The sequence below is a fragment of the Scyliorhinus torazame genome, chromosome 4 (genome assembly GCF_047496885.1).
Source record: "Scyliorhinus torazame isolate Kashiwa2021f chromosome 4, sScyTor2.1, whole genome shotgun sequence".
Taxonomy (NCBI): domain Eukaryota; kingdom Metazoa; phylum Chordata; class Chondrichthyes; order Carcharhiniformes; family Scyliorhinidae; genus Scyliorhinus; species Scyliorhinus torazame.
Window position 1 is genome coordinate 134,708,610 of NC_092710.1, and position 27,791 is coordinate 134,736,400.

Here is a 27,791-nt window from a genome sequence, read left to right on the forward strand (position 1 = left end):
GCGGAGCAGACTCGATGGGCCGAGAGGCCTAATGCTGCTCCTATGTCTTATGGCCTAAGGAACATCTCTGCTTCTGGGTGGCTTTAATATGCATATAGATTGGGTGACTCAAATTAGTCACAGTATAATAGAGGAGGAATTTCTGGAGTGTATACGGGATGGTTGTCTGAACTATAGGTGTGTAAATAGAAAAAGATTGATAGAAACGAATGTAGTCCCCTTCCAATAAGAAACGGGGAATTCATAACAGGGAACAAAAATGGCTGAGGAACTAAATTCGTACTTTGCTTCTGTCTCCGCAAAGGAAGACATGAATAATGTACCAGAAGTTCTGAGAAACACAAGTTTAAGTGAGGAGCTGAAGGAAATTAGTATCAGTAAAGAAATGTTTTTTGGCAAATTAATGGGATTGATGGCGGACAAATCTCCAGGGTCTGATAATCTTCATCCCAGAATACTTAAGCAAGTGGCCCTAGAAATAATAGATCCATTGATGGACATTTTCCAAAATTCTTTGGACTCTGGAATGGTTCCTACATTGTAACCACGCTATTCAAAAAGGGAGGTAAAGAGTAAACAGGGAATTTATAAACCAGTCAGCCTAACGTCGGAAGTAGGGAAGTTGCTGAAGTCCATTATCAAGGATTTAATGATGTGGAGATGCTGACGTTGGACTGGGGTGAGCACAATAAGAAGTCTTACAACGCCAGGTTAAAGTCCAACAGGTTTGTTTCGAATCACTAGCTTGCGGAGCAAAGCTGAGGAAGGAGCTGCGCTCCGAAAGCTAGTTATTCGAAACAAACCTGTTGGACTTTAACCTGGTGTTGTAAGGATTTCATAGCACAGCATTTGGAACGCAGTGGTGTAATCAGGCAAAGCCAGCAAGGATTTATGAAAGGAAAATCATGCTTGACAAATCTACTAGAATTCTTGAAGATGCAACCAGTAGATTTCCCGTACCAGCATCCCCGAACAGGCGCCGGGATGTGGCCACTAGGTGCTTTTCACAGTAACTTCATTTGAAGCCTACTTGTGACAATAAGCGATTTTCTTTTTCATTTTTCATTTTCATTTGACCAGGGAGATCTGGCAGATATGTTCTATCTCGACTTTCAAAAGGCTTTCACCCAGGTTTCACACAGCAGATTCATATGTAAAGTTAAAGTGCATGGGATTACAGGTAGTGTCTTGAGATTGGATAGAAAACTGGTAAACAAGCAGGAAGCAAAAAGTTGGATTAAATGGGTCTTTTTCTGATTGGTAGACAGTGACTAGTGGCAAACGCAGGGAGCTAGGACCCCAATTATTCACATTATACATTAATGATTTCGATGAGGGAATTAAATGTATTATCACCAAATTTGCAGCTGATACAAAGGTGGGTGGGAGGGTGAGCTATGAGGAGAATGCAGAGATGCTTCAGCGGGATTTGGACAGGTTGAGTGAGTGGGCAGATGCAGCATAATGTGGATAAATGTGAGATTATCCACTTCGATAGCAAAAATAGGAAGACAAATTATTATTTGAATGGTCGTAAAGTGAGAGAGGTGGAAACTCAGCGAGACCTTGGTGTCCTCGTGCAACCGTCACTAAAAGTAAGCGTGTAGGTACAGCAGGCCGTAAAGAAGGCAAATAGTTTTGTTGGCCTTCATAGTGAGAGGATTTGGGTATAAGAGTAGAGATGCTTTACTACACTTGTACAGGGCATTGGTGAGGCTATACCTGGAATATTGTGTGCAGTTTTGGTGACCTTATCTGAGGAAGGATGTTCTTGCTATGGAGGGAGTGCAGCAAAGGGGTGGGAATCCGCGAGCCTCCGCGCCAAAATCGCGCCCGACGCGGGGGCGGAGAATCGCTGCCAGTCGCACGCTCGCGGTCAAAGCGGTGCTGTTCGGGGGCCACTGAAAGAGGCCTTCACAGCGATTCTCAGGCAGCAGCTGGCCGAGTTCCCGTCGGCGTGGTTCTCTCATGGTTCCACCCGGCGGACACTCAGAGTGGCGGCTGCGGACATAGTCCGCGGCGGCCCTGGTGGGGGGGGGGGGGGTCCGTCACCGGGAGGGGGGAGGGGGGGAGGCTCCAGGACGGCCAGGGTTCCAATCAGGGGCCACCGATCGGCGAGTGCGCGCGATCTGGAGGGGGTCTATATTGTCGGGGCCGGCTGGGCTGCCGCGCGCATGCGCGGACCCGCGGCCGGAAGTGCAGGGCTCTATATTGGCAGCCAAAGCTGCGTGGACTACTCCAGGGACTGCACGCCCCCTTCAAAATGGAGAATCACTCTGGACTTTCTAGAAAAAGCCCGTTTTCTCGCGGGCGTGGGGACATAGCCCCATTTTCAGAGAATTCCGCTCAAGGTTTACCAGGCTGTTTCCTGGGATGGCAGGACTGTCATATGAGGAGAGACTTAGTCGGTTAGGATTATATTCATTGGAGTTTAGCAGAGTGAGAGGGAATTTCATAGAAACTTACACAATTCTAACAGGATTAGACGGGGTAGATTCAGAAAGAATGTTCCCGATGGTGAGGGAGTCCAAAACATGAGTCATCGTTTGAGGATAATGGGTAAACCTTTTAGGACTGAGATGAAGAGAAATTTTTTAACACAGAGAGTGGTGAATCTATGGAATTCACTGCCACAGAAAGTAGTTGAGGCCAAAAGGTTCTGTAATTTCAAGATGGAATTAGGTATAGCTCTTGGGGCTAAAGGGATCAAGTGATATGGGGAGAAGGCGGGATCAGGTTATTAAACGTGATGATCAGCCATGATCATAATGAATGGTGGAGCGGAGTCTGCACATTCTCCCCATGTCTGCGTGGGATTCCTCCCGGTGATCCGGTTTCCTCCCACAATCCAAAGATGTGCAGGTTAGGTGGATTGGCTATGCTAAATTGCCCTTCGTGTCCAAAAAGGTTAGATGTGGTTACTGGGTTATGGGGATAGTGTGGATGTGTGGGCTTAGATAGGGTGATCTTTCCATAGGCCGGTGCAGACTCGATGGGCCGAATGGCTTCCTCCTGCTTCTATTTTCTATGTTTCTATGTATAATCATGGCCCACTCGATAGTTACATTGTTATAAATCTGGCTGCTGCTTCAAAAACAATAATACCCCGTGACTATCTGCTGAGGTACGCAGGAAAGCTTCAATTCATGATCTTCTGACCCATGAAGGAGTGCAGCCTACTGACTACTGAATATTGTTCTCATTCTTTAAAATGTAAGTGTGCATAGAAATAGAAAGAACGAGGGCTGCACGGTTGCCTAATGGTTAGCACAGCTGCCTCACGGTGCTCAGGTCCCGGGTTCGATCCTGGCTCTGGGTCACTGTCCGTCTGGAGTTTGCACATTCTCCCCATGTCTGCGTGGGTTTCGCCCCCACAACCCAAAAATGTGCAGAGTAGGTGGACTGGCCACACTAAATTGCCCCTTAATTGGAAAAAAATAATTGGGTAATCTAAATTTATATTAAAAAAAAGAAATAGAAAGACCACAAGGAAAGACTGTGAATTGTAGCATGTATAAGAGATTCCTAGATGCCATTTCCTTCTCAGAAAACAGTTGAAACCCCGTGATGCTGGAATAAACACTAATATTCAACAGTCAAGTTATGAGGCAGGGGAGATTCAACAAAATTTCTCCATAAATATTTTTCACTGCTGCCTCACAGCGCCAGGGACCCAAATTCAATTCCAGCCTTGGGTTGGATTTGTTTATTGTCACGTGTACCGAGGTACAGTGAAAAGTATTTTTCTGAGAGCAGCTCAACAGATCATTAAGTACATGGGAAGAAAAGGGAATAAAAGAAAATACATAATAGGGCAACACAAGATATACAATGTAACTACATAAGCACTGGCATCGGATGAAGCATACAGGGTGTAGTGTTAATAAGGTCAGTCCATAAGAGGGTCTGGTGACAGTGGGGAAGAAGCTGTTTTTGAGTCTGTTCGTGCGTGTTCTGAGACTTCTGTATCTCCTGCCCGATGGAAGAAGTGACTGCCTGTGTGGATTTTACCCATTCCCCCATTGTCTGCGTGGGTTTCCTCCAGGTGTTCTGGTTTCCTTCCATGGTTTCACCAGAAAATCCAAAGATCTGCAGGTTAGTTGGGGTTATGGGGATACTGCGGGGGAGTGGGACTAGGTGGGGTGCTCTTTTGGAGGGTCGGTGTTGAGTTGATGGGCCTCCTCCTGCACTGTCGGGGTTCTATGATGTAAGGGAAACCCTGTGCTCTGTACGGTTTCCCTGACTTCCTTTTCACTCCAATTCTCTTTTCCTATCATTCTCGTTTTATTCTGTTTCCATTACGGTACCACATTTCAAGATAATCCAACCAATTTTAAGCTGAGCTAGACAGCTCTAAATTCCAATATAATTTTTGGATTTGCCTTTCTCTCCTACATGGTACGCATATGAGCTGGTTGGGATTGGAGATACAATAGCCACACTTTTGAGGTGACCAACGGATGGGTAAAGCTTTTTTTAATATTTAGAACACCCAATTTTTTTTTCCCCAATTAAGGGGCAATTTAGCGTGGCCAATCGATCTAACCTGCACATCTTTGGATTGTGGGGGTGAAACCCATGCAGACATGGGGAGAATGTGCAAACTCCACACAGACAGTGACCCAGGGCCGGGATTCGAACCCGGGTCCTCAGCGCCGAGTTCCAGTGCTATCCACTGCGCCACATGCCACCCCGGGTAAAGCTTTTCTAACCTCTCCCTCTCTGTAGCAACGTTTATTTATTTTATTAAATTTGTCACTGGCCCATTCCATTTTTGTCCAAGACACCAACCTACATGCTTACTCATCACTCTATCTTCTGACTGTGTTTAAATTGATACTCATTGTATTGCTACTGTCATTGGCTGTTTCCACGATACTAAACACTCCTAGTGTTGAAATAAATCCAAAGTCTGGCGTCAGCCAAAATCACTGCTCCTTGATCAGTCCCCTCCATTACACTTTTCAGTCCCGCACTATGACTGCTGCTCCTCCTTCTAGGTTTCTGAAAAATGATAATGAAATACTGGGCCAATTAGGGGAATTGGATACATACATAGTAGGCTGTAAAGAGAATAGGAAACACAAAGAACAATTTAACACAGGGATACCGGGATTGGAACTGGGTGTATCGAAGGAGGCAAAGGGCTGAGTTAAATGGGGATGGACCAAATGAAAATTCACATGGAGAGGTAGGATTAGAGGCACTTGGAGTTTGATGAGGTAACACAAGGCATGAAGCTTATTTTCCTGGCATAGAATTAAAATTACACTTGTGGAAAATTCGCACACATTTTGAATTCTTGTATGGGGAGCAAAGAAAAAGTGTGCCAATTTTCCAGCTGAAGCTGCTGATGAATTGATTCAGCACATACAATACTAAGCATCACCAATGTCCACCAATTGTTCACATGAGCTGAACGAAAAAGAGATATTGACATTCACCTGCCTCACAAAGTAGGAGTTGGATATATCTGAATCTCCTGAAATTAAATGGAAAATCTCTGATTGCTGATAAGGCATTCAACTGCAATGCTTATTCAAAAATGTAGCCGGCAGGATAACAATGCACCTGTAGACACAATACCATGGTAACACCAGAAATATTTAGAAATAATTTATTTTAAGCAGACATTTCAGTACTTTCATACGGACATCATTACATTGTTATTCACAAACTTTTCAGTGTATGGGTTTTCAAATATAATTTATTCTTAAATAACAAGTGTGAACATCCATTTTTACTGAGCTCTCATGGGATATATGGCACAGAAATAGGCCAACAAGTGCACTCCAGTGTATAATAATAATAATCTGTATAAGTGTCAGAAGCAGGCTTACATTAACACTGCAATGAAGTTACTGTGAAAAGCCCCAAGCCGCCACATTCCGGTACCTGTTTTGTCAGATCTGCGTCCTCTCTGTATACCCTCCATCAACATTTTCCTAATTTCAAAGGCAGCTGTTCGGGCACATGTGCTAACTTGACCACAAAATGGTAGTCAATAAAAAAAAGTTAATCTTCCTTAATATAGAAAATTAACAAAGTTCAAAATACAGTATGGAGCCAAAAAAGGGAGCAGCTAGCTGAACATCAAAATAACAGTAACACAATAGGATTAGAACTAAGGACAGCTAAATACGAATATACACAGGTGAAGCCAACAACATCTAATGATGACACAGCACATATTGATGCTATCAGCAATGGATTTATTTAAGAAGATGCACAATAGTAACACTTTATAACAGCACCTCTCAGCCTTCTTCTGTCAAGAGAGAAGAGACTCAGCCTGTGGATCCTTTCCTAATATGTACACCCCAAGCATCTCTGGTATCATCTTAGTATGCCTGCTCTGCACCCTCCCCAGTATTTCTTTATTATTATTATCATATGATGGCCAGAACTACACCCAGTATTTCAAGTGTGGATTAACCAAAGCTCAATACAGGTTAGCATAACTTCCCTACATTTCAATTCTCTCCCTCCACAAAAACAGACAGCGCCTGGCTAGCTTTGTATGACACAACATTTTGTGTGTATTTGACCTCTGTCCCGTTGTTCTACTACTCCACCTTGACTTGCACGTTCCAAGTATTAAGTGACCTCCCTATCCCGCCGATCAAAATGTACTACTTCACATTTATCTGTGTTGAACTTTATTTGTCAATTATTTGCTCATTCTGCAAGTTTATTGATGTCTCCCTATAATTTCTTGAAATCCTCCTCAGTATGACTATTCGCCCCATGCCCTCCCCCATTTGGTGTCATTCACAAAATTGGAAATTGTGGTTTTGACTCAAAGGTCCAAATCATTAATGTAAATTGTGAACAGCAGTGGTCCCTGCACTTATTCCTGTGGAATATCACTTCCTACCTTCTGCCACTCTGGAGAACTACCCTTTACTCACACTCACTGCTTTCTGTCTTGACCACCTAGCCATCCATTCTGCCACTTGTCTACTGGCTCCATTTGCTGCGGCTGTATTCATTAGTCTATTATGTGCCTTTGAATATTCAGATGAATAAGATTTACCACATTGCCATTGTATGCTCACTCTGTCACCTCCTCAAAAGATTTAATAAGGTTAGTCAAGCAAGAGTATCCCTTTTGAAATTCATGCTGACTTTTCATTATATTTCTCATTTCCAGATGTTCTTCTATTCTCTCCTTTCATAAGGATTCCATTATTTTTCTTCTCACGAATGTTAGGCTGATTGGCCTATAATTCCCTGAGCATGTGAAAAAAAATAATTGGATAGTCTAAATTTAAAAAAAGAATCCCTGAGCATGTTCTGTGCCTCCTCTCAAATATAGGAATTGCATTAGCTGTTCACCAGTCCTCCGGCCCTGCACATTTTTCTCAAGAATTATTAAAATGTGCAGCAATACCTATGCTGTAACTTGCCTAGAATATTTTAAAATGCAAGGAAGTATTCCATTTGAACCAGGGACTTTATCCTCTGAGTTTGATTGGTTTAGTCAATACTTTCTTTTTTCCAAATTAAAAATGCACTTATCACAATGTTCATCTCAACATTCAATGTCACGTCGACCTGTTCTATCTTCCTGGTAAACACTTAAGCAAAATGATTGTTTCATATTTCTGCCATCTCTATACCATTACCTGCGGTATTATACAGTTTATCCCTTAATGATCCTATACTCATCACTGCCTTCCTTTTTTAATGATGTGCCAATAATATCTTTTACTATTTTGTTTTATACTCCTTGATCATTTAATTTCATAGTTTCTGTTTGATTACTTAATTGAGTTTTCGGCTATCTCCTAATCTTTTATATTCCTTCTTATTCTCTTTTATCTTGTACTCCTCTACTCTCTATGCTTTTTCGAAGATTGAATATATCATCAGCATATATCATCAGCATGTTTGGAAGATTGATTGCAAAAATAATCTGAAAATAAAAGAATCTACAAGGAGATAGAGACAAAAGATAAAGCATACATACACACTCTTACAGACATAAATTGTAAATTGTACTATCAAGAATAATATGCGCAGCATGGTGGCACAGTGCTGACTCACAGTGGCAAGGACCCAGGTTTAATTCCTACCTTGGGTGACTGTGTGGAGTTTGGGTGACTGTGTGGAGTTTGTATGTTCTCCCAGTGTCTGCTTGGTTTTCCTCCCACATTCCAAAGATGTGCGGGCTAGGTAGATTGACCATGCTAAATTGCCCCTTAGTATCCAGGAATGTGCAGGTTAGGTTAAAGGCATGGAATCATAGGATTTACAGTGCAGGATGCGGCCATTCGGCCCATCCGTTTGCACCGGCCCTTGGAAAGGGCACCCTACTTAAGCCCACACCTCCACCCTATCCTCGTAACCCAGTAACCCCACCTAACCTTTTTTTTTTGGACACTAAGGGCAATTTAAGCATGACCAATCCACCTAACCCGCACATCTTTGGAATGTGGAAGGAAACCGGAGCACCCGGAGGAAACCCACGCAGACATGGGGAAATGTGCAGACTCCGCACAGACAGTGACCCAAACCGGGAATGGAATCTGGGTCCCTGGAGCTGTGAAGCAACAATGCTAACCACTGTGCTACCGTGCCAATAGGGTTGGGGTGGATGGGGGAGTGGACATGGGTAGGGTGCTCTTTCAGAGGGTTGGTGCAGATTCAACGGGCTGCATGGCCTTCTTCCGCACTGTAGGGATTCTGGTCTGTGAACAACTGCAACAACTACCAATTTGTACAATGTGTTAATATGTTAACAAAAAACCCATGGTGCTTTGCAGAGAAGCACACAAATCCAGAAAGGGGTGTGGCTAATTGCTTGGGCAAAGAGGTGGATTTAAATAGAGTGAGGAAGCTGGGCATGTGGAGGAGATTACAGAGGAAATCAAGGAGATGAGACTTGGATGACAGAGGACAAGATAGGGGGGAGGGGGTGGAACAGTTAATTCGGGTAAAAGGAGTTTGTAGTGTTACGAAAATCGGAAGAAGCAAAGCCAAGAAGGGATTTAGGCAGAAGGATGAGAATTTGACATTTAAAATACTGGGTGACTGTGTGCCAATATAGGTCAGCTAGGAATGGTGAAATGGAAGAGTGGGACTTGGTGCCAAATAGGATATGGCATCAGGACTTTAGGTGAGCTTACAAATTAGTTTATAGAGAGAAGAGGATGTGGCGCGCTGCTCTGGAGGTGGCAAGGACATGGTTGAGGGTTTTAGTTGCTCACCATTGGCCGCCGGTAGGATCTTCCGGTCCCACTGATGCCTATGGTGTTTTCCCCCAACACCAGGGAACCCAGCATAGGGCCAGAAGATCCCACCAATGGGAAGGGCCATAAATCCCCGCCATATATTTTCCACTCCTGTGGAATCAAAATGCTGGAACCCTATCCCTGACAGCACTGTTGGTGTATGTACCCCTGGTGTGGTTGCGCCTGAGACAGTCTGAGGAGTGGAATGGAATCAATGGCAAGGACATGGAGTTTGTGCAGGGCTGAAGGGAATTACTCTATACTTTCCATTTAATTGGAGTAAATTTAAAATCAAGCAGGGCTAGATGTCAGACAAGCAGACAAAAAAGAGGAAGAAGAGAGATGGTGGTGAGATGGACCTCAGTGTTGTCAGCATAATCCTAACTGTCTGCAGACCATTTTGCACATAGGAGCAGGAATAAGCCATTCAGTCCTTCGAGCCTGCTCTGCCATTCAATACAATCATGGCTGATCGTCCACTTCAATGCCTTTTTCAACACTATCCCCAATAGGAACAGAGGAAAATTGGGCGGGATTCTCTCACTCCAGGGCCGGGCCGGAGAATCGCTGGAATCGAGGTGAATCGCGCTACACCGACGGGACGCAATTCTCCGGAGAACGGAGAATTGACACCATCGGTGCCGGTGCGGTGCCGGTCGGGGGGGTGCTCTACGGGGCCCCCCGGCAATTCTCCGCCCGGGATGGGCCGAGCAGTTGTACAAAAAAACCCGAGTCCCGCCGGCGCCGTTCTAACCTGGTTATACCCGGCAGGACCTCGGTGTGAATGGAATCGGGGGTGGCCTGGTGGGGGGGGGAAGGGGGGGATCCGAACCCGGGGGGGGGGGCTTCCGCTGTGGTCTGGCCCGCAATCGGGGCCCACTGATCGGCGGGCCATCCTCTCGGGCTGGGGACCTCTTTTGTTCTGCACCGGCTCCTGCAGCCCTACGCCACGTTGCGTCGGGGCCGGTGCGAAGTAGGGATACTGCGCATGCGTGGAAATCGTGCCGTTCCCACTGCGCATGCGCAGACCCGCAGCACCCATCTGACGCCGGAATCGGCAGCTGGAGCGGCGTGGGTCGCTCCAATGCCATGCTGGCCTACTGTAGGGGTCAGAATCGCTGCTCCTGAGGCTATGTTGATGCCGTCGGGAAACGCGACGGCGTTTACGACGGCGTCAACACTTAGCCTCAGGATCAGAGAATCCCACCCATTATGTTTGAAGATTAAGCAAGAATGGGGACAGGTTGAATACTTTGGCAACTTTGGATTACAGTGCACTGCTGAGAAGAAAATAGGAGTGAAACCAAATAAAGAAAGAACCACTAAGCTCTGTAGCAGAGGCGGACCATTGGTATCGTGACAGTCTGGAGCCTTCTCTCTGAAAAGGCTGCTGAGGTTAGGTCAATTGAAAATTTTAAAACTGAGCTTAATAGATTATTACCTGGAGAGGATATTAAGGTTTACAGAACAAAAGCAAGCTATGAGCTAATTAAATGCAGAACAGGCTCAATGGATTGAACAACGTAATCCTGTTCCGATGATCTTAGATGAAATCAACTGTGGATGTTATTTGGCTGTTTCAGTCCTCTGTGTGGAAACCTGGTAAGAGAGTTTCAAACAAAGAATTGCAGAAGGTTGGGCATCATTTTGGGAGATGACAACAAAGAGTTTGGAGATGAGATAGCAGTTTGCAAGGACAGAGAGATTAAGAGAGCTAGTTTTTAAGGATGAAATGGGATCCCACCTCTATACTGAACGTAAATTGAGGCAAGGTACTGGGTTTTGTACTAGGAACCTAACTTTGAAAGTCTAATTGTAAATGACTTGAGGAGAATTTTTCCCCCAAAAAACCGGAGTAAGCAGCAGAGTCAGAATGCATCATGAGTAGGGCGGGTACAAAATTGAAAAATAATTAATCAGTGATTGAGGGGGGAGGTAATATTTTTGAGGATAGAAAACAAGGCAAGAGAAATATAATAAATAGTGGAATACGGAGTAGTGCAGAGGCATAGGAAGGCCTTGGAGCTTATGTCCATAGATCCCTAAGGTTACAGGACTGGTCAATAAAATAGTTAAAAGAAGGAAACTGGCTACTGTGCTTCCTTGGCTGAGGCATATAAAACACTTGTTCTTTGGACAGACGGGGCTGAGGCGAAATTTGACTTAGATGTCTAAAATTAAGAAGGGCCGAGATAAAGGGCGGGATTATCCGTTCAGTTACTCGGCGGTGTGCCATTCGCTGCTCGCAGGATTCCATCTTCCCGTCGCTTGTCAATGGGATTCCCCATTAAAACCGCTCCATGCCGCTGGAAAACCCACGGGCAGGGGTATGTTGCCAGCGTGAAAAGAGAATCCCAGTGGCCAGAGAATTCCGGCCAAAGTCTCTAAGAAGGATATATGTCCATTGACAGAGAGGTCAATAACCCAGAAGCAAAGGTTCAAAGTAACTGACACAAGATTCAGAGGGAAGGTGAAGGAAAGTGTTTTCAGCTAGAGGGTTGTGGGGTTTTGAACAGGCGGTAGAGGCAAAAACCTGAATTTGATTTAAATGCACTTGACTGTGCACTTGAAATGCAGTGTTCTACAGGGTTACGAACCAAGGGCGGGAAACTAGGTTGAACATCTCTTTTCCAACCAGCACATACACAATGGATCAAATGACTTCCTTCGAAGCCGTAGATTTTCTGTGTTACTGTAAAAATACAGAACTATACAATGCAAAAAGAGGATATTTGGCTATACCAGCTCCATGAAAGGTCTATTCAATTTGTACCACTCCATACACTGGACCTAAAGATTCAAGCCTTGGTTATACTCTAACAATCATGAGAATGGTCCCATGGATGAGGAACTTCAGCGAAGCGAATAGACTGAAGAAGTTGCGGCTGTTCTACTTGAAGAAGAGAAAGTCCAAAGAGACTTGACAGAGTTGTTCAAAATCCTGAGAGACCAGACAGAGTAGATAGTTGGTGGAAGTATCTCCAACCAAAGGACACTGATTTAAGGTGATTGGCAAAACAGCATGTGGAAAAGCTCTTTTGCACAATGATTTGTTAAGATCGGAGGTTAATTGCCTGAGAGTCTGGTGGAGGCAGATGCAATTGATGCCTTTGAATAAATTGGATGATTATCTGCAGGATTATGTGGAAAAGGCATGGGGGTGGTTGAACCAGGTAAGTTGCCTTTGCAGAGAGCCAGCACTGACACGACAGATGGTAGGACTGTGCCATCGGAAGGGAGGAAGAGCATAAGAGGATCCAAGAGGTAAAAGGGAGATAATAGTAATGGCATCAGGAATGACAACCAAAATACAAGCGAGAACTCACACAGAAGAATTTGGGTTATATCGCCATGACAGAGATTTGGAGAAACATGTCCTAGTCATAAACAGAGGACATTTACTCCAGGTGCCTTGAATTGAATGGATCAAAAACTATTGCTCAGTGCCTTCATGTGACAATAAAATGGTTAGGGTATAGTATCTAACGAACTAACTATCAGCCCACTGATACAAAGCTTCATGGGATCAACCAAATAAAAAAAAAACACTAATGCGTCAATCATAAGCTCTATACGGCTGATTGGAGTTCAGACCGACTAATTTTATTTTTGTTTCAGAAATTTAAAATGAGCAATATTGCTGGGCATGTGATACATATGTGTATGTGTACATATGTGTACTTTATCCGTAAAGTGGTATAATCAGTGAGTGTTTTGAACTTTGTTCTTGGTGATTGCTGGGACAAAACACAGATGTCAACACCAAGGAAAACCCAGAAAAACTGTATGGAGAAGGAAACTATCATAGCCATCAGTGTGACCAATGGAATTAACTGCCCAAGTCAATAAGAAGAAAATTCAACGGATAATGAACAGCTCCAACAGGAAAAGTCACAGCCAAATGAAACATAATTTAATTATGTTCTGGATGGGGAGCAGGAGCATCTCATTGTGCAAGTCAATAATCTCCAATGAAGTCAAAGTACTGCTCGTAACTGCTGGACCTAAACTTAGAAACTTTGCCAAGACATACCCTTTCAGTTAAATCATGCCATCATGCCAAACTATTGTGAAAGAGAAAGTCTTCAAAGTGCAGCAGCGAATGGCTTGTTAAGTAAATATGTCCAGAGTACATATATCAGTTTTGCATGCGAGAGATTTTCCACTAAAATCAGTGCTAAACATAGAAAATAGGAGCAGGAATAAGCTATTTGGCCCTTCGTGCCTGCTCCGTCATTCATTTTGATCATCCAACTCAGTAACCTGCTCCCGCTTTCCCCCGGATGCTTTGATCCCTTTAGTCCCAGAAACATACCTAACTCCTTCTTGAAAACATGCAATGTTTTGGCCTCAACCGGTAGCAAATTCCACAGGCTCACACTCTCTGGGTGAAGAAATTTCTCCTTGGCCGGGCTTTTCTGGCTGTTCATGCCGACGGGATCTTATGGTTCCACTGACAGCATACCCCCACCACAGGTTTCCTGGCCACATGGGATGCGTTCAATGTGAAACCCCATTGTCAACAGCAGGACCAGAAGAACCCACCACCTCCAATCCCATGTCTTAACTGTGATACACTTGTGATCAGAGCATTTGTCAACCATGGCCCAATGGTAGCACATGCTTCTATCTGTTATTATTTCCAACTTAAGAGACAACAGCAATATCTAGACAGACTGCTACACTGTAGGAGGTGCCATATTTTGAATGAAATGTTAAACCGAGGCACCATCTTAGGTGGACATGAAAGAACTGATGGCACATTTTTGAAGAAGATTTTCCATGGCATCCTAGCTAGCCTTTCATTCCTTCCTTTGTGGACTTAAACAAAGGTTTTGACCCCTACTATTTGCAGAGAGGAAGTGGGACCAGGTTTGCAGTGCGGGGGAGGTGTTTAGAGCACCCAGGAATCCTGAGGACATGGATTTCCTGCTGAATTTAATAGCAAGATCTCATTATCACTTTTGTATTGTATTGTATTTCCCATTGGAAAGTGGGATCGAAACACTTAGGTGGTTGTTTTTGATCAGTGTGGACATGATGGGCCGAAGGGCCTTTTCATAGGATCTTAAAGTGCAAAAAGAGCCCATTCGGCCCATTGAGTCTGCACTGACCCTCTGAATGGAAGAGCACCTCACCTAGGCTGAGCCCCCCCCCCCCCCACACCTAGCCTTTGTACACTAATGGGCAATTTTAGCATGGCCAATCCACCTATCCTGCACATCTTTGGACGGTGGGAGGAAACCCACGCAGACACAGGGAGACCATGCAAACTCCACACAGACAGGCCCAGATCAGCAGAATGTTTACTTGAGAGGCCAGAAGTTATCCTTCTCATAAGCAGCACTATAACAAATATTCACTCGCTTGATCTGACAGCCTCCATTTCCATTATGCTGCTGGGTTTCCCAAGCATGAAATCAGGTGCTCAATTATGCTGTGGCAGCCGCACAAACATTATAATGCAAGAGCAGGACAGACCTTGCAACTCAATGGTGCAAATATTATTCAGATTCGATCATGGATCTAGGATTCTTCCCTTCTGCCCTCCAGACCTTCTCCCGCCTCTCGTGGGATAGTTAATATTTAAAAATATAAATTTAGAGTATCCAATTCCTTTTTTTTTCCAATTAAGGGGCAATTTAGCTTGGCCAATCCACCTACCCTGCACATCTTTATGGGTTGTGGTGGGTGGGACCAACACAGACACAGGGAGAATGTGCAAACTCCACAGGGATAGTGACCCAGGGCCGGGATTGAACCCGGGTCCTCGGCGCCGTGAGGCAGCAGTGCTATTTACTGTGCCGCCCTTGGAATAGTTAATATTGACTCCAAAGAATCAGAAAGGTCCGAGGTTGAATTTCTTGCTCTGGGCTCCGTGTTCTAATCCCAGTCATCACAGTGGCAAGTACAATAATTCACCTCAGAGCTCCTGGAGTATGCGGTGGAAATATGAGTCAGAGTTTAGGGCCCTGATCATGACCTAACGACACTAGCTGACAAATGCACAATATAGTATAAAAATCAGATTTGAACGTTCCTTCAACAGTTGGATAGTAAACTTTAAGAATCTGCCATGCAGATTGAAATGTGCCCTGAAAGTATGTCGCCGCCTTCAAAACAGAAGGTTAGAAAACAGTGAGAAAACATTGTCGCATTTATTATATTCATTGTGGACTGTTAGCAGGTTTCAGTGAATTGGGGGATTTCTGGATTTTTCCTCCATCACAAATTCCTGTGAGTACTAATTTATTTGTCAGGAATACTGGAGACTTCACAATTTTTGGTACTGTTAAAATAAATATTACAAAGTGTATTTTTTTAAAAGCAAGTGCTCAACAGCCATTGGGCACAGAGGGCCAGCTGTTTAACACGCTGGCTGACTGTCATAACATCTCGTGCAAATAAAACCTCCATTGCTTGAACACATCTCGTAACATTGCTTATCTTCTTTAAAAAATGTTTTTCTTCCCAAATGGTGCAATCAAATATCAGAACAGAGCATGAATTAAAATCCAACCCAGACATGGTAGCCTCAAACTCAGAGCTGACTGTCTGGATCCAGATAGAAGGGGTTTGGGGCAATTGTAACATAGTTCTCAGTGGGTGTACCAATAAATGTGCACAACATTGCTGCAGTAAGGCAGGGAAAAACACAAAAGTGGTGGTTTGGAAAATTAAAATATTCACGATGCTGTAGTGGAAATGTTCTTCTGAGGACTGGTAGCGAATTAAATGCGGCTGATCTGGTGGTAGATAGAGACGTAATACTTATTTGGAACAACGCAAATGAAGTTTTACTTTGCATTCGGTTTTAATGTCGAAAATAGAGAAGTGATCCACCTCACCCAATGTCCCTCATGTGGCTGAGTATAATAAACTAATTTAAAAAATAAATAAAAATGATTACTTGGCCATTCCTTCTTGACCTTTAGCAGTAGAAAGACAGAAAGAAAGTCATGAGTGTCAATCATTGTTACATGGCTGCTAGATAGATCACAAAACCAATCACTGCTGGACTCACATGAATTTTCTTTGTACTTGTTCTTTGGAACACCCTTAAGTAGTTTTACAATATTCTGCCAACTGATCACAGATTGCATCTTCACCAACAGCTTGGTCAACATGAACGGGATAGCTGCGCCTCTGGATCCTTTAGATGATTGACTTTTTTCTGGAATTTCTTCGAATCCCCTTTGAGAAGGCACTCTACCACAGCATCAGTAGCCAATTGTCTTTCCATTCTTCCTGTAGTCACACAAAGTACATTTAAAATCTCAGCGATCTCCCTTCATGGCCTCAAAATCAGAACCAATGTAAGGTTTCCCAGCACTCACCCATGTGAGGAAGGCTTCGCACCAAGATTTAAAATTACATTCTAACGAAAGACACAAATTACTCTAATTTACAAATCTCTTGTTATTTTGTTCTCCCCTTTCGATAAGCTTTCTGTTGGCTATAATTCAATTGCAAAGTTCCTTTGTTTTAGATCAGATCGTCCAACACAGCAGAAAACATATTGATCATTAGATATAAACATGCAAAATTAATCACTTAATCGCTCTGAATCTGTGATTACAATAATGTCAGGTTTCCATTTGCCCAATTTTGAAACACATAATCTAGGTGTGGCTGGAGTTTGAACAAAAATTAAAACTGTCATCTTAAAATGGAGCTTGCTTTTTTCACTTGTGTTTTATGATGTGAAGACCTTATTAGTTAAGGTATGTATCAACAACAAATAACAACTTAAGTCTACCTTAAGGTTTAAGTCTTACCAAAGTACAGCAACTCCAACCTCATGCCCATTTGCTGCACATGCTCTCATATATAATCATTCATCCTTCAAAGCCAAATACTGAGGAAAGAATAGTCTAACTTCACTGATTGGATCACAGTACAGCCAGCGCATTTTTAATAGTAGGTGGAAATAAAACCATTACATTTCTTTCTAACATAGACTCACATTTATACATTGTTCGTGTACTTGGTGATGAAATTATTCAACTTGTTAAAAACATTTCAAATTATTCCAGTGTAACATTTAATTCCTTGGTCAACTTGAGCCTTTGCGTGTCTTTGCTTTGGCAATGGACACTGTTCATTGACTCAGTAAAAAAGTTTCAATGTCTTCCTGATGAGCTTCATTGCTGCAAGTAGTAGCCTTCAATAGCACATAACTTACACTCAGAAAAGATCATTAGATACCATCCTGCCATTTACTCATTGCATTTGGCAAGTTTATGATAACACTCTGACTATTTCAAGTAAAGCTGTAACTTTTGTAACTGATATAGTTTGAGGCTCAATAGTAGGCAGCATAATTATAGTTCACAGAGTTCATAGAATCCCTACAGTGCAGAAGGAGGCAATTAGGCCATCGAGTCTGCACTGACCTTATTAAAAAGCACCGTACCCAGGCCTCCTCCACCACCTTATCACCGTAACCTCACCTAACCTTTGGACACCTTTGGCAATTAAGTATGGCCAATCCACCTAACCTGCACATCTTTGGACTGTGGGAGGAAACGAGAGCAACCGGAGGAAACCGACACAGACACGGGGAGAACATGCAAACTCCACAGTTACCCAAGGTCAGAATTGAATCCGTGTCCCTGGCGCTGTGAGGCAGCAGTACTAACCACTGAGCCGCTGTGCTGCCATCACCACAAATGACAAATGTTATTATCTTGTAGAGTCTCAGTGACACCACTATTAATTGACCAAATTGATTGCATTGGAGCTTGCTTGTTAGCGTTAAAATCACCAAGTAGTGCTTTACAATATTTCCATACAATCATGATAAAATGAATACACATTACAAAATTGAGGTTGTAAAGTTTCGTCCCATTGCACCAAAATAAAAATAACAAAATATCATGACAGTGTCAGTATATAAATCAGAAACAGTAGTTTTGTTCCCACTGTTTATCCTGATCCAAATGTCTATGATTGGGCCATTTCACCTTGGGCGGGATTCTCCAGTCCACCAGCTGCATATTTCTCGGTGGAGCGCTGTTCGTTGGTAGTCAATGGGATTTCCCATTGAAAGCTGCTGGCGGGGGCGCGCCGTCATCGGGAAAAGAGTATCCTGACAACCGGAGAATTCCGGCCATTTTCTTTGTCAGAAATTTAATAAAATATGAAAATGTTGGTATTTACACAAGGTAAAGACATAAATTATGCAGTTTCCTGGATAAGTGCTAGATTCCAGATTTCACATTTCAGTGGCAATAGCATTTCCCTAATAGCAGTAAAGCACATGTTTCTGTTATGTTAATCATACAGGATTTCAAAGGTGCACCTTCAACAGCAACAAGACTTCATTCATGATTTGCGTTTTGGAGTAGTTGTTGTTGTGTCGCAAATAATTACAGCAGACAGGATTCTGAATTGTGGGACAATCAGCTTTGCTTTGACTGAACTAAATAGAGTAGTCTTCTAATTAAATTGTCCAGACATTCAGTACATACAGCTTCGACTGGAGTATTTAAGGATTTATTTCCAAGATCATCTGCAAGACATTATTGACACCTTATCCACCCTAAAAACATGTGGTTATATTTATATCTTAACTTTGCTTTCATAACTCGGAAATAGAAATTTCTCACCGTGTTGGGATAGAGGCTAAAAAGTTGGAACAAAGATTGTGCTTCAGCTCACGATGGAAAGCAGAAAAGGGGACAATTATTAAATTGACAATTTAGATTTGAGGCCTTGCTGAGGACGCATCTATAGAAAAAAGGGGAAAATGGGGAAAACAAGGGACGGGATTCTCCATCCCGCAGCATCCGTTTTCTGGTGCGGCGCACCCCCACACCATTGGGAAATCTGCGAGCGTGAGTGAGCTGCCAGCGTAGCGGAGGATCCTGCTGATGGAGAATCCAGCCCAAGGTGTTGTTCCCTTTGCTGATGATGACTGCTGATAATGACCAATGTTATTACATAAGTTTTTAGGTCGGGGGGGCCTTGTGGGGGGTGGGGGGGGGGGGCGAAGTGTGAATATTGAAAGAACAAGATTCCCTCCAAGTTCCCGCCCTCCCTGACCTCGGAGCAAGTTTATGCTCAGACGGACAAAGCCTCGGACAGAATACCCGCAGTTGCCCCAAATGCAGCCCTTCGTTAGGCCACTTATGGACCATTTTCAGCCCAGTCTCAATCTTGCGGCTCGTGGGAGGATTTGCCTGGTATGGAGGAAGCCGTAAAAAGAAAGGGCTTTGACCTTGGCTTGGGGGCTAGGAATGGAAAAATGGATAGCAAGAGTTTCTACAGTGTTGGTCCTCTGAGAATGGGGAGCTAATAGTATATAATAAGGAAATGATGGATTAATGAACCAATATATTGCTTCTGGGCGCGATTTAACCACCGCGATGTGCTGGTGCATATTTGGGCGTGGCAGTTAAAAAGCAGGAAAGCCAAAATCAAGATTAATGCTGGGCGTGAATCAGTTTGCTATCAAACTAGCCCGATCCCGATGGCAAGTACCAGGTCTCTCCCAGATATGACGAGCATATCATTAATCCTCATTTGCATTCATTTGCATCTCATTAACAAGATTGATGTTGAATGCAACAACCTCCTGGGAATTAACTGGCTCCCCAGTGAGAAGTCAGGAGGGCGTCATTTACTACTCCTTTTTAAAAACGTGAAGTTGGGGCAATAGCTGCTGAGGGGAAGTGAAGAGGTGAGCAGTCATTTCTGTTTTCTGGTATGCAGCTCGAGGGCACTGGAGCTGCTGGCCAAGTGCGCTGTGCTGGTGAGGGGACCCTTTGCGGGGGTGGGGATGGGGTGGGTTTGGTCAGGGGGGGCTGAAGCGTTCCAGCTCTGGGGTCATCCATGGACTGGAAGGGGAGGTGGGGAGGGGCTTTTTGTCTGTGAGGCCTTCACCCCATCTTTAATTATGTGGACACCCATAACAGGAGCAACTGTAGCTGCTGCCTGTCTGTGCTACCTAACACTTCCAGGACAGAGCTCTGCTCTTGATTTTATTCTAAAGATCACTTTAACTCCCTTAGGGGCTGGTTTAGCACAGGGCTAAATCGCTGGCTTTGAAAGCAGGCCAAGGCAGGCCAGCAGCACGGTGCAATTCCCATACCAGCCTCCCTGAACAGGCGCCGGAATATGGCGACTAAGGGCTTCATTTGAACTTCACAGTAACTTCATTTGAAACCTACTTGTGACAATAAGCGATTTTCATTTCATTGTCTGTCTCTAGCTTCACAACTTAAGACTATGGCTCATGAGAAATTGGCCTTGTTAGTTGTGCGAGCATCTCAAATAATGTGTGCGGTTTTGGCCTCCTTATTGAAGGAAGACGTGAATGCTTTGGAGGCGATTCAGATGAGGTGTACTAGACTGATACCTAGAATGAGAGGCTATCTTATGAAGAAGGGTTGGACAGACTGGGCTTTTTCCACAGATGTTTTGATGAGTGAGGGCAACTTAATTGGAGTATATAAGATCTTGAACGATTTTGTCGAGGTGGATGTGGAAAGGATGTTTCCTCTTGTGGGCAAGTCCAGGACTGTAAGGCACCATTTTAAAATTCGGAGTCACCCTTTGAGGAGTTTGTGCAACTTTGGAACTCTTTACCTCAGAAGGCAGTGAAGGCAGGACCATGGAATATTTGTAAGGTAGAGATAAGGGAATCAACGGATAATGGGGTGGATCTATTTGTCTTTTGAATTCCACATTCTCATGTGGAATTGTGGAATTCAAAAGACAAATAGATCAGTCATGATCTTATTAGATGACGGAACAGGTTCAAGGGAATGAATGCCCTATTCCTGTTCCTAATTCATACATTCATACGTAAGGTGGAAGAAACTATGTTAAACTTTACCTGTGCCTTTAAGGCCAGCAAAGTGTAATCAGTTTAAATCCGAAAGTAAACTAGAGGAAATTTGCAGGGTGGGGGATCTTTGTAGATTAAGAGACATGTGTAAAATTTCCAGCTGTTTAAGTCAGAAGGAACCAGGATGAAACAACTGTCTCCCCTCTCTTTTTATGCATTTCAAATTCTGAAGTGTGATGTGTGAAGTATACAGGTGTACAGTGAATACAGCCAGTAAATCTAACCGAGATGTTAATCACAGTGAGTCTTAAAGTTTTAGAGGTGTTTATGCCAAGCACAGCGAATAACAATAGTGTCACTGATTTACAGTGACTGAATAAATCACATCCTATTTTGATTAAATACTATTCAGAGATTTATCCAGCACTTTGGGAATTTACTTGCATGATTCTATTCATTAGTCAATGAAAATCATAAATAAGTGACCTTTACGTGACATATAAAAAGCAGCAATGGAGTGGATTTAATGGGAGTGCAATAAAAGATGGTCCTGCATTTTGCTAGTAATTCATAGACTGTGCAACATTGGGGGTTTAGTCCTCGGATTTGGTCGAACTATAGTGAGTCAGGGACTTCCGCTTTGTAACTTTGTACGCATTTTCTGTAAACATTGAAATGAATGTTTTATGATTGACCTTAAATATCTTTCTCAATTTCTCACTCTTTCCCCTGTGTCCCAGCTCCTCAAAATTGTAAATATTTAATTATGATCAGCAAAATCCAGGTGATAATTACAGCTTTTGTTTGGTTTCAAAATTAATTAATTTTCTTACTTATTGAAAAAAAACCTCAATTTAAGAAGAGAAAATACATTGCCCATCTGTCGCTCCTTCTCCATATCTCCCAGATGTCATGATTGGAATGTTTACATTTTATGATCATCAAAACAGCTGGTAATTAGAGGCTTTCCGTTTGCTGTCAAAATGTTAACTTTATATTAAAAAAGGAATCAATGGAAGAAATAAGAATGAGGAATTACATTGTCTGTCTCTCTTTCTCGCACACATAAACACACACATGCAATGAATAGGCTTTCTGAACTTCTAAGTGGTTAGATACTGTGGCCATCAAATGCAGCAAAATGATTGCAAACAAGCTAGTCATGCCTCGTTCCCTCTCTTACTCTTGCACACAGGCACAGTCAACCTCTGTTTAAAAATAGGATAAATTTGCTTTCATGCCCCCACCTCAGTCAATTTCAAACTTCGCAGAACATTGAGCACTTATTCCATCGCACTTCCCTCCACACCCAGTGAACACGTATCTTCCCCTCTGCACAACAATCAGCTTTTCCCATCTCCCTTATTGTCCATGGCCAAATGCCAACTCTCTATGACACTTCCTCCTACCGCCCGCTGGACATGACCCTACCACCAAATATCAAGCCATTGTTTCCAGATTGCAACTGACCTCCAGAGACCTTCAATTTCTCGACAGATGCAAATCCCAGCAGAATAAGGTCTTCTTTCTTGAATCTCACTTCAAAGGACAGTCCCGCCATCCCAGGAACATGTCTGGTGAAGCTTAGGTGCACTCCCTCGATGGTAATAGGTTTATATACAGAATGATGTGATGATAAATTATTATACCGTAAATATTCGAGAAATGTTCTCTCAAGCATTTAGAATATTCCTGGGGGCATCGGGAAGAATTTTCATCCTGAGGCGCAGGCGGGTTTGGAGACACGTTTCAGGGAGGCAGCTTCTGGCGGGGAGGAGTGATGGCTGGTGATGGATTTTCCATAAGACTGGAGCCCATTGATGGATTGGGAGAAATTTCTCAGATGAGGCAGAGGAACATTTTTCAAAGCAACTCGCATGGTCCTGCTGGGTTGCGAAGGCCGAAGGGGCTCTCCCTATGTATGCTATGATGGCCTGGCAGATGTGACCACAAAATAAGTTGGACCATTTACATGTCTTCACGAGGCTGCTGGATAGCCACTTAATTGGCCACCTCTTCAAAAATTTCCCCCAGGTTCTGTTATTGAAAATATGGAAAGATTTGTCATTTGAAACATGGAAGTCTGGCAATATCTGGTCGGAGAGAAACATGAGAGGATACAGGGAAAGATCCCACAAAGGGTTAACAGCAGCTGCCAGGGAAGGATTGTAAAATGCAAATATCCTTGGTCAAGCAGGCTTAGCAAACAAGACAAACAGGATTTTGAATGAAGCCAAAAACAATGGCTCACACCTTCATTGAAAGTAACTATCTTAGTAAACATCTGGAAAAGAATGGATGAGGTTCAGTTGAATTTGGTGAGAATGCTAGGTGTGAAAATTTGCTAATACCAGGTAAATTAAAGAAAACTGGAGACTATCAGTCAATGAGAAACATAATTCAAAGCCAAATCAAAGTCAAAATTATGAGTTGAGGACACAATTGGAAAATAAAACTATAGAAATGACAGGAACCAAACCAAAATTCACACCTCTTGAAGTCAAAGCATTTTGAACATCACAAAGGAAACAATGTAATCAGATCAATGAGATGAAGTCATGTCAAAATGAATACTGAGTTGGATTAGAAGGTTTAGATCAAAGATAATTTTTACAATCAAAGTGAAAAATGTTACTTTACAATAACATCATAAAAACTGAATAGCTGTTAGAAAGAGAATATAAACCGAGAGACCAGGGCAATCAGAACTCAGAGAGAGAGAGAGAAGCAGAGAAGGAACAAGCAGTTAGAGTCAGATTACAGTCAGCTCGGCCATGGGAAAGAGACAGCGCAAAGCAGCCCAGCTAAAATAGCTAATACATCTAAGGAAGACTAGAATTCAAAGAGGAGCCAGAGTCAGCTCACAGTCAGCCCAGAGATAGCCAGCAGAGCCAGCTCTCACAGCTCGGTACATGGGAAAGATAGGACACAGCAACCGAGTTAACCAGCGAATACATCTAAAGAAGACCAGACTTTAAAGAAGATTGATTGTTAAGTTGGGCCTGAAGGTCCCTTCAACCAACCAGAAGGATCCAGAAGCAAGGTCTTTTTACCTTTCTGTAAAGAGAGTAATTGCAGCTTTTAAAAGAAAAAATATAATAATAAAATAACTTAATTTAACCTGAAATAGTGGTTATTCCAAAGTCTACTTTACTTACTTAGCAATGCGGGACCCAGGATCGATGCTACTAAGTGGTAAGTAGATGAAATTTTCGGTGAAGGTATGGGTTCTATCGGGGGATAACTTGAAAACATAGTTTGACCTGAATAGCACCCACTGAAGCCTGTATCGGAGTCGGGGAGTGCGAATCCCTGGTCACCATTTAGAATATCGGCCCTTTTGGGTATAGGGGGACTTCTAAGAATAGTAATGAGTTTTCAAAAAGAGTTCCCACCATGACCACTTCTGGTTACGAACCCAGAATTCAACCTTGTCTGGAAATGGGGACTAAAATACACCCCATCAGGTGCTCCTGGTAGGAAGATAGAAATTAATAATAATAATCTTTATAATAATCAGGCAACACTGCAATGACGTTACTGTTAAAATCCCCCTGTCGCCACCTTCTGCCGCCTGTTCGGTTACACAGAGGGAGAATTCATAATGTCCAATTCACCTAACAAGCACGTCTTTCGGGACTTGTGGGAGGAAACCGGAGCACCTTTAGGAAACCCGCAAACACAGGGAGAACGTGCAGACTCCGCACAGGCAGTGACCCAAGTGGGAATCGAACCTGGCGCTGTGAAACAACAGTGCTAACCACTGTGCTATGAAATGCAGCTTATTACCTTAGGGTAAAGAAAAGTTGATAATATCAAGCCCTCAGACTTAAGCAAATGTTTTTCATGGAATTGTGATACCCACACCAGAACCACAAACTCCATCTGCTCTCCACCCATCCCTCCCACATTCTACCCTGCCCCCTCACACCCTTATTCTAGTTTAGGAACATGCGAACAGAAGTAGGCCTTTCAGCCTGTTCTGATCACTTCAATGTCTTTTTCCGCCATTATCCCAATCGCTGCTTTAAACCTACTCAATGACTCAGCTTCCACAGCCCTCTGGGGTAGAGAATTACAAAGATTCACAACCCTCTGTGTAAAACATTTTCCCCGTCTTCTTCCGAAGTTTGAAATTATGCCCCCTGGTTTCAGATTTCCCAACTAAGGGAAATAGCCCTTTAAGTATGTTTCAGTTTCCAATGCGAGCAGCTCTCAATCTTTAAAACTTGAGAGAATACAAGTCCAGTTCTCCCCAATCTCACTTCAAAGGACAGTCCCACCATCCCAGGAACAGGTCTGCTGAACCTTGGTTGCACTCCCTCGATGGCAATAATATTCTTCCTATGGTAAAGTGACCAAAACTGCACACGGTACTCCAGGTGTGGTCTAATCAAGGTTTTATATAGTTGAAACAAGACTTTGTTACTCCTGTTTTTAAATCCTCTTGTAGTGAAGGCTTACATACTATTAGCATTCTTAATTGTTTGCTGCACTTGCATGTTAGCTTTTAGTGACTTATTGACAAGGATATGCAGGTCCTTTGTATTTTCTAATCTTTTAACAATTAATATAGGTATGCGGCTGGATTCTCCCAAAATGGGACTATGTCCCCACACTGCCGTAAAAACACTGGAGTTCCACTTTAGAGATTCCTGGGTACAAGTACAGATAATTCACAGCCTTGTAGGGGGCTAGCAGGGACCTGGAGTAATTCACGCAGCTTTAGCTGCGGATACGGGCCCCCGCATACGCCATGCTGGACTCGGACCGCGGAGGTAGACACAAAAATTAGAGCCCACCCCCGATCGGCCGTGCGGATCTCAACCCCGGCTGCCCCCACCGCCGATGTCCGATCGCCCCGCCCCCCACCAGGGCGGCAGCAGATTAAGTCCGCAGCCACCATGCGAGCATCCCGGCCGGCAGTAGGTTAGTTCCACGCCGTCGGGAACTTGGCCGATCGGGAGCAGAGGATCGCTGGGCTGGCCTCTGTCAATAGGCCCCCAACTGTGTGGTGTACTCGCGATCACGTCGTTTCTCGAGTCCTGGGGAATCGCCGGATCGGCACCAGGCCCGATTTCGGCGTGAAATGGGATCCTCCGCCCCCGCGCCGAATGCAATTTTGGGGCAGGGCTGCGGCTAATCCAGCCCCCAGTACCGCTGTTCATCCTACCAAGGTTGGTCACCTCACATTTTTACACATTATGGGCATGATTTTACAGCCACGCTGCACCCGAAAAGCAGCTCACCACAGCGCAGTGTGGCCAACAGAACCCAGCTTGCAATGCCTCGTGAGATCTAATGCGATCTCGCGAGACGTTGCAATGTAAATACCTCCCATTGTGGGTGGGATCACATTTTAGCAAATCTCCATATTGAAGCAAGATAGCTAGTCTCACGTCAATGTGCAGATTCCCGTGGTATCCGAGGTATGGGATCTAGCTCCTTTGCCTCAAGGATGTCGGGCGAATGCCGTTCAGTATTGGTCTCCACAATGGGGACCAGAGGGAACTGCACTTGTGGGGGTCTCCCAGGGGATCGGATGCCCCCAGGTGCATGCCCTTTAGGCAGGATGGTACCCTGGTACTGCTAGTGCCACCTAAGCAGCCTGGTAGTGCCACCTGGGTGTCAGCCTGCACTACCAAGGTGCCCGGGTGGTACTGCCAGTTGGCATTTTTTTTGTACGTAGCGATTGGGCCAGGGTTGCCCTGCATGGGTGTTGTGGGGTGGGGGGGGGGGGGAGTGGGAGGGTTGGGGTGTGATATCGTTGGACTCTCTCATAGTGCGTTGGTCTGGGTGGGGTTTGGGGGCTACTTTGGGGGATCCAGAGATCAGGCCACCACCAATCTCTCACTAATAATAATAACAATCTTTATTGTCACAAGTAGGCTTACATTAACACTGAAATGAAGTTACTATGAAAAGCCCCTAGTCGCTACACTACATTGAGGAGTTCCAGTGGAGCTCCTGAGTGCACAAAACGGGGCTATGTGCGGCCTCAGCTGCACTTTCTCCACTGAGGCCCCCTATCTAATGTGAGTGTTGTTTTATAGCATTGTGTTCCTCGGTGTTGCGAGTGCCAGGAAATGCGCGGCTAAACGTGCGCGCAATGGGAATTTGTTCCCATTTAGTTAAATCCCGACCTATATTCCATTTGTTGAGCTCTTTACCACTCACTAAGTCCATTCAAATCCTCTTGAAGCCGCTTTGCATCTTCCTCACAACACATATTCCCACCTAGCTTTGCCTCGTCTGCAAACTTGGAAATATTACATTTGGTCCCCACATCCAAACGTATATTGATATATCTTGTGAACTGCTGGGGCCCAAGTACTAATCACTGCTGTATCCCACTAGCCACAGCTTGCCAAGGCAAGAGTGACACTTTTATCCCTATTCTCTATTTTCTGCCTGTTAACCCAATCATTAACCCATGCCTGTATATTACCTCAGATCCCACGTACTTTTGGTAACCAACCTCCTGTGGAGTATTTATCAAAAACCTTCGGAAAATCCATTATGTCCACCAACTCCCCTTTATCAGTACTGTTCGTAACATCCTCAAAAAACTCCAACAGGTTCATTAAACATGGTTTTCCCATTCATAAATGCATGTTGACTGTGCCCAATCAGATCATTATTACCCAAGTGTCCATTCATCACATCCATTAAAATAGATTCTACCACTTTCCCTATTACTAATGTAAAGCTAATAGGACTGTAGTTTCCTATTTTTTTTGTTCCCCCCTTCTTAAATAGTG

General features: G+C 43.7%; 1 protein-coding gene across 3 annotated transcripts in view; it reads right to left on the reverse strand.

Moving 5' to 3' along the window:
* The window catches only part of dlgap2a (discs, large (Drosophila) homolog-associated protein 2a), a 1,100,531-nt gene that overhangs the window by 1,026,707 nt on the left and 46,033 nt on the right, over window positions 1–27,791 (reverse strand). For 2 of the 3 annotated variants that reach the window (XM_072498634.1, XM_072498633.1), the window contains exon 2: window positions 16,261–16,484. The exons of the other annotated variant lie outside the window; for it this stretch is intronic. In XM_072498634.1, coding sequence (XP_072354735.1) covers window positions 16,261–16,363 — 103 coding nt within the window. In that variant the 5' untranslated portion in view covers window positions 16,364–16,484. The remainder of the gene's footprint in view (window positions 1–16,260; window positions 16,485–27,791) is intronic. 3 annotated transcript variants of the gene reach the window in all.